An 8,356-nucleotide genomic window follows, 5' to 3' on the forward strand; every position below is an offset into this window, starting at 1 on the left:
TCAAATTTTAGTACCTACCTACCTATAATTTTAGCACGAATCTAGTATAATTTCACTGAAGCCATCTGACAACACTAGCAGGGACAGGGACAATACCTACTGGGACAAATTGGGACATCAAAAAATTTGATTTTTCAGGAATTTTGTTCTAAATTTTCATTAATATTTTAATAGTTTAATAAATTAAATTATCTGTTAATCGGTGTTACGTTCTTGTTTAAATTCTGTATTTCTGTATTAATAGCTCGTTAAATTTAGTGTTCCATTGTGTGTCTTGGTCCGCAAATATTCTTTTGTATGCCTGTCTCCCATTCATTGCAGATGGTACATTCGTCCATGTAAGTATTAATCGGTGTTACGTTCTTGTTTAAATTCTGTATTTCTGTATTAATAGCTCGTTAAAGTGTTCCATTGTGTGTCTTGGTCCGCAAATATTCTTTTGTATGCCTGTCTCCCATTCATTGCAGATGGTACATTCGTCCATGTAAGTTTCACACAAGGAATTCATTCAAAGAGGTCCTTGCAGGGAATCAATAATCAATCAATGAATCATTCATGACTGACTTATAGGCCGTGGTTAGGTCAAGGTTCTAATCATTGATCAAGAGAGTTTTGAGGTTGTTATTCAACTTTTGTAAAAATTTGATAAATGTAGGCAAGTAGGAAGCTAGGCAGAGGAGGTTATGTTATAACAAAGGCATCATAATGATCTACCCTACTGTTCATCAACTTCTCAGCTTAGTCTGGCTGTGGGTCCTAAAACAGGGAGGATACCATTCTGAAATTCTCTTGCTAAAGAAATAACAAAGGTGTGGGCATCCCATCCATTCATTAAAACTTGTAGGTAATTATTCAGAAGCTGTGACAATGATGAAAAGGCTCATTTTTGTGTTCAACCTAACCCTATAATTACACTGGTCAGGGCTCATTTGTGACAGCTCCTTTTTATAGCAATTATTCTTTGTCATGACTTCTGAACCATAAAGCATTCACCCTAGGGTTGATTGAGAGGCTGACAAAGGCAAAGAAGGTGACTTATTAACTTTAGATATATTTTCAAGTCTGTGCACATTGAAGTCAGACAACAGATCAGTTGCGCTTACTTCGGTGATGTTTTAAAGTCATAGAGCAGGAAAAATGAGGACAAATGGATTTTTTCTTTTTCTTCTACGATTTCTAGATACCGAGATAAATTATGACTTATTAACTTTAGATATAGTTTCAAGTCTGTGCACATTGAAGTCAGACAACAGATCAGTTGCGCTTACTTCAGTGATGTTTTAAAGTCATAGAGCAGGAAAAATGAGGACAAATGGATTTTTTCTTTTTCTTCTACGATTTCTAGATACCGAGATAAATTGATTTAAAAAATACTGGTAAATCGTGAACTTTGACATCATGGCATACGCTCCCGTAGGCAATGACATCATAATTCATGACTTCCACTTTGTTTGTTTGTGTGCAAGCATTTCTGTGCATTTTGACATGAAATCTGATGTCACAACTTTTTGAACTTTTCATTAGAACGGAAAATAAAAATTGAATTTTTGACCTTTTACAGTTATTTTTTTGGAGTTTTGACCTCGGATTTGGATTTTTCCCAACTTTTTACATAGGAATTGACCATGTACTTATTTATAATTTTTACCCATTTGCAACTGCTCCATTAAACATTGAGTTACCCCTTCTTACATCAAATTCTTTACTAAAATTAAATCTCTATTGCCTTATTCTTTTCTTCCAGGACTCTGAAAAATGCCACCTCCATCTCATGAGCCAGGCACTTCTACATCAGGAAACTTCATGAATAAACCAGCAAGAGGGTGGCTTCACCCTGACCAACTTATTACCAAGAAAGGGGTGACCTATGCAGTCAGAGTAAGTATTTAGTTAATTCAGTACCTTACCCTATAGCCTGCCAAGAGTTTAGTCTGGTTGGGGGAATTCAAACAGGAAGGATAGGTACCAGCCTGACATTTCCCTTGCTAAAGAAAGAGCAAAGGTTGAGTGTGAAGGGCATCTACTTGTAAGATTTTTATAGCCAAAACCAAATGTTAGCCCAAAGAATTCACCCTGCCTAGGACTGATGAAAAATGTGAACCTCATCTGAACACAGGGAAAGACAATGAAGAAGAAGAAGAGCCTGCTAAGACTTAAGTACTGAATTAGGTATGAAATGTTATTTTCAAAAAGATCAAGTGGAACAAGCTGGGTCCGTCCCTCCGGGAATTTTTTAGCCTGTAGTTTATTTGATCGTGGTTAAAGAAATACCTTTGTACCTACCTAATTTGTTTAATATTCAGTGGTCTTAAATGATCAACTGAAGTGTTGTCTAAAACTTTCTCGCTTTGAGCTCATAGGTCGTCGCAACAAATTTCGAGATCAGAGCTCCTTTGTGTGAGAAAATGTGAAAAAAATCTCGCAAAAACCAGTAAAAAGACCTTTAATTTGATATATAGGTCGACCAGGTTTGGATAAGTCCTTCTATGGGAACAGACCAACAGACAGACGACACCGAAGCAAATACAATAGTCCGTCCCTTATACCTTTTTATTACTATTGTAATAATAAAGGAAGGACGGACTAAAAACAGGTAAAAGTTATTCTTTGAATACATTGGTACCTACTTACCCAGTTTATTCTTAAGCTCTGAAGGCTGTTGACTTAGATTTGCTTGTGTGACTAGTGGTCTTACTATCCCAAAATAAGTTAAAATGTCATTTACATAACAAATAACTTTGCTTTGGCTTCGTTTCAGTACATAGGATGTTTGGAAGTAAATACCTCCATGAAAATGTTGGACTTTGATACAAGGTTTCAAATTGCCAAGTAAGTACCTATGGTTCACTTTCTTGTATTTTCATTACCACTCTCTTTTCATATTTTTTTTCTTTCTGCCATGGTACATTTTAACTTCTCCTGGCAGTGTTGCCAGACTGGTCAGCTGAGATTACCGTACAATAGATCAGTTGCGCTTACTTGGGTGATGTTTCAAAGTCATAGAGCAGGAAAAATCTGGTGTGAACATCACACGACTTTCCTTATCCTATTGAATGATGCTTATTTTTATGTTCTATTGTAACTTTTACAATATCTTATTTTTTTTTTTTTAGACTTTAACTCAATTTTTATTTTTTATTTTTTTTTTCTCAATCAACAATATACATCAATCCAGCTCCATCATCAAAACCTCTCTTTTCAAGTTTGATAGAAACATTGAAATCTTTTCCTCCCTCCTTAGCTGAGTACTGGGACACTTGTCTGGTGATCAGGAGGTCAGTTTGATAGAAACATTGAAATCTTTTCCTCCCTCCTTAGCTGAGTACTGGGACACTTGTCTGGTGATCAGGAGGTCATGGATTTAAATCCCTGCTGCAAGCTAGGAATTTTGAAAATAATGTGAGACTTTGACCTTAAAACAACTAGCTCTAGCTAAGGTCTCATTATTTCATACAAGCAATTTAGTCTCATCAGTAAGTAAGTATACCTAACAAATAAATGTATCTAGTCAATTACAATTGAACTTAACTTTTTATCTATTTACAGAGAATGTATCAACAGAGTGTGTGAAGCTGCAGGGCTCAAGACAGTGGATAAAAAGAGAAAAGTAAGATGAAAATACATTTTTATTTAAAACTAGCTGTTGTGCCCGTGCTTCGCCACGGTTTAGAATATTTTAGTAAGAAAAAATTCTCCGTCAGTAGGAAACGGTCGCGCTGCGCGCTCCCGGGGCTTCGCGGTTTGTGCTTGAGGTCGCGCTTCGCGCTCCCTTGGCTTCGCCCCTGAAAACTAATATCGTCCCTGAGTCTTGTCTCGAATATATATTTTTTTTTTTAAGAGGTTTGACAGAGGGAACTGTAACTACTATGGTCTTATCGTCCCGAAATAGAAGAGAGAAGGAAGACAGGATAGGAGAAAGCCAGCCAACATTATCCCATCAGGATAAAATCCGCCCCGGGCGGGAATCGAACCCGCGGCCTAGTGTCTCGAATAAATGAAAACTCAAAACTGAAAGCGAGAGAAAATATTAAACTTAGGAAAAGTTTTGCTGGGCTCAAAGTGTGTTCAGCGGGTATTTCTTATGGGGGGACTAAAAAACGTCAATATCTCGGGAACGGTTGGGAATTTTAAAGGTCTTATAATTTTTTTGGGTAGATACGACAATTTTACTGGGGGTCTTCGTTTACACTTTTTCGATATCTATCATACTTAGTTTTCTCTAAACAATTCGGACAGACATACATAAATACATGACCCGTCCATATTTCTCTTTTATATATATAGATGGTCAGTATTAAGGAGAAACAAACTATGTGTAAGGGGAATAGCTTTATGAATCGTCTTTTCTGATGTATTTACAACAAACATGCAGACTTTTTACTAGCTAAGCAGGTACCTCCTAGTGCTTTTTTTAAAATGTAAATGCAGTTTCTTTGTGTTATTATGTCACAACTTTGGTGCCCACTGCAGCATTGTAGGATTTTCCCAATATCTCAATAATATGCGTAGACATGCGTAAGTACCTAGTATCCTCGCACTCATGACTATGTGAATGACATTGTAACCAGACAACCACGCGATGTGTTTGACATGCGTAAGTACCTAGTATCCTCGTACTCATGACTATGTGAATGACATTGTAACCAGACAACCACGCGATGTGTTTGACATGCGTAAGTACCTAGTCATATATTACTCATGACTATGTGAATGACATTGTAACCAGACAACCACGCGATGTGTTTGACATGCGTAAGTACCTAGTATCCTCGTACTCATGACTATGTGAATGACATTGTAACCAGACAACCACGCGATGTGTTTGACATGCGTAAGTACCTAGTCACGCGGTCGGGGGTTCGATTCCCGCTCGGGGCGAACTTTATCGTAACACAGATAAGGATTGTTTTCGTAATGGTTGGCTTTCTTCTAGGAAAAAAGGTAATGTCCATATCACGGAAAAAAAAGGTCATGCCCATATCACGGAAAAAAGGTCATGCCCATATCACGGAAAAAAGGTAATGTCCATATCACGGGGAAAAAAAGGTAATGTCCATATCACGGAAAAAAGGTAATGCCCATATCACGGAAAAAAAAGGTAATGTCCATATCACCGAAAAAAGGTAATGCCCATATCACGGAAAAAAGGTAATGCCCATATCACGGAAAAAAGGTAATGTCCATATTACGGACACGGAAAGTAAAGGTAGAAACACACTACCATCACGTCACGTCACGTCACGTGAACTCATGGGGGGTCAGAAAGATATAGTTCAAAGTTTTCCCATAATATTGTAGGTAATTTCGTTCAGAACAGCTACCATTTACTATCACGTGACGTGATAGTGAATGGTAGTGTGAGTGTGTTGTGGGATCGGCCTGTGTGGTGTTGACTTAGGAGTTATTGAAAGTAGCTGGCCTGAGGAGATACTGGAAACAGTCAGTCTTCAATTAACTACCATACTGTACATAGGATGTTTGGAAGTAAATACCTCAATGAAAATGTTGGACTTTGATACAAGGTTTCAAATTGCCAAAGAATGTATCAACAGAGTGTGTGAAGCTGCAGGGCTCAAGACAGTGGATAAAAAGAGAAAAATTGAGAAGAGAGTGTTGCGAGCTATCGGAGATCAACCTATCATGGATCATGCCGGGGCTAATGTGAAACTCTCAATTTCCAGCACCATGTCTGGGTCCTTAGATAAAGTTTTTATTTCAACTTTTATTTTTAATAAATAATTAAGTAGGTAAGAAAGCATAAAGGTATATCAATAACTTCCTTGTTCTATTCACACCCCAATGTTTTAGATTGAGAAGAGAGTGTTGCGAGCTATCGGAGATCAACCTATCATGGATCATGCCGGGGCTAATGTGAAACTCTCAATTTCCAGCACCAGTCTCAGCTTGCGTACCCTCACTTCTAACCAGGTAATTATTTTTTCAAGACACTAATTCGCACATGAAACCAGAAGAAAAAATAATCTCTGATCATAGGTAGGTAGTTATGTAAAAGTGTTTTCTTTATTTTAAAAATTTATTTATATCACCCCCTAAAAGAAGAAGAAGAAGAAGAAAAACATGTTGTAAGGAGGCACCCTCATATTATGTAGTAAGTGTTAAGTGGCAAGATCTGGAGGAGCTCGAAGAAGAAGAAAAACATGTTGTAAGGAGGCACCCTCATATTATGTAGTAAGTGTTAAGTGGCAAGATCTGGAGGAGCTCTTCCACCCAACCACTATTTTTTTCTTTCACTGTAAGCCTTTAAGATATTTCACTAGGGAGGTCTTGAATGCTTCTAGACTTTGTGAGTCTCTTATATCCCTATGAACAGAATCCCATAGTCTAACTGCAGATTTTCTCATTTCCAGGTGGTCGCTACGCATGACATGCCGCGGATTTCGTTCGCGTCGGGTGGTGACGCGGATACGCTGGATTTTGTCGCGTATGTCGCTTCCATAGTCTAACTGCAGATTTTCTCATTCCCAGGTGGTCGCTACGCATGACATGCCGCGGATTTCGTTCGCGTCGGGTGGTGACGCGGATACGCTGGATTTTGTCGCGTATGTCGCTAAAGATCTGAGCGACTGGCGGGCGTGCTATGTGTTGGAGTGTGGACGCGGCCTAGCGCAGGATGTGATCACCAGTGTGGGGCAGGCCTTTGAGTTGAGGTTCAAACAGTTCCTCACCATGCCTCTCAGTGTACCACAAAATCCCAGCAGGGCTGATGACCGAGACTACTATAACGACTTTCTTGACTCCCTTTGCTAGATATGCCTTCAATGTTTTACCATTTGGAATCTCTAGTGCTCCTGAAGTATTCCACAAAAAGATCATGAATATTGTGAAAGAGATTCCTGGCGTGGTCTGTATGATGGACGACATTCTGGTCTTTGGTGAAAGTAAGGAGGAACATGACGCAAGATAGAAAAATGTATTAGATCGACTCACTGAAGAAAATGTGACTTTAAACAAGGATAAGTGTGTATTTGCTGTTTCGTCTATTAAGTTCTTGTCTTTTCTACAAGTTTGGCCATGCCTCGGGATGAACTAGCGGGATTCCGGAGCGAAGCGACGGAATTCAGCTAGTTTAGGTATAGGCACGGGAGGTCTTACTGTCCCGAATTCGAAGAGAGAAAGAGCCATTCATTCCGAGTGCACATTTCATATTTCGGATTCGTGATCTTGGCACAAAGCAGGCGCGGTACCCCTGCAAGCTTAACTATGCTGCCCAATTGCCCAAAATAACTTTCAACTTGAGACCAGCAAGCGTGCCGGGAGGTGCGCAAACGGCAACATTTCGAATTGCCGCTCCACGCGCCGCCCGGCCAATATTAACATGAAATAGTTATGAGCTTTTTCGGCATACAGTAATTTCGATGATAAATGTTAGTCATTAAGTTATAATTAGACTTACTTTGTCATGGACACTCCTTGCTATATTGAAAGTGCAGAAAAGGTTAGGTAGTAGAACAGCCGCGGGCCGCGGGAGACACTAAAAGTTCACAGAAACAAAGAAGTTAGATCATAAAATAATGTAGGGGGTACATAGAAAGTAAAACGCCCAACTTACCTGGATCGGGCACCAGCAGAATGCGAAGATGGCGACCACGACCACGACCATTCGGGTCACGCGTCGTTTACCGCGTCGCGACTCGGCCGATACATGACCACCGGGCGCGACACCCCTCCATAGTCGCATGAGCATGAGCAGATACAGGCCACAGATTAGGAGGAGGGGGACGAGGTAGGAGGTGAGGAAGAAGAACACCTGCGAACAGAAGAAGAGGAATGATTGACGTTAAATAAATAAATACTCGTATAGGTAATATTGAAGAAAAAAGCTGAAATTGTAATATTGAAGAAAAAAGCTGAAATTAAATTTAAAAAAAAAGGTTAAAAGAAGGGACTGGGTACCTAACTTCGAGGTCTTACCTTCCTTAATAGGCCAGCCACTCACTATCAGGTAGACCTGACAAGCCGACCTTTTTAGAAGTAACTGCGTCAGGTCTACCTCATAGTAATGTGTGTGCTCATCAGGTATCAGGTAGACCTGATCAGGTGTGCCTGATAGTGAGTGGCCGGCCAAAGAAGACGGGATAGGGAAAAGCTGGTCGTCTCTAGAACGAACCTTGGATATACCGCCCTGGGCGGGAATCAGACCCATGACTCAGCGCTTACAAGGCAGACGCGTTTTTTTTTTTTTTTTTTTTTTTTGTTTCATTTGTTCTGTTGGGTAGGGAGAGAACCCCATCTCTAGGAGTTACCAATTTATTAGCTTAAGAGATGTCATATTGTTATTAATAGTTATGTATTAAGTAAATAAAAATGAAAAATTATTCAAAATTTATATTTAATT

At 39.3% G+C, this 8,356-nt stretch overlaps 1 protein-coding gene across 1 annotated transcript in view; it reads left to right on the top strand.

The window, feature by feature from the left end:
• Positions 1-346: 346 nt before the first annotated feature.
• The window catches only part of LOC103509874 (SHC-transforming protein 1), a gene marked incomplete in the record, with an annotated part of 14,170 nt that continues 6,160 nt past the window's right edge, over positions 347-8,356 (top strand). The window contains 6 exon segments of the mRNA XM_008474505.3: positions 347-484; positions 1,745-1,878; positions 2,759-2,829; positions 3,547-3,607; positions 5,809-5,928; positions 6,487-6,747. Of these exon segments, the coding sequence (XP_008472727.2) occupies positions 1,756-1,878; positions 2,759-2,829; positions 3,547-3,607; positions 5,809-5,928; positions 6,487-6,747 (636 nt within the window).

This window comes from Diaphorina citri, unplaced genomic scaffold (assembly GCF_000475195.1).
Source record: "Diaphorina citri unplaced genomic scaffold, Diaci psyllid genome assembly version 1.1 scaffold539, whole genome shotgun sequence".
NCBI classification, from domain to species: domain Eukaryota; kingdom Metazoa; phylum Arthropoda; class Insecta; order Hemiptera; family Psyllidae; genus Diaphorina; species Diaphorina citri.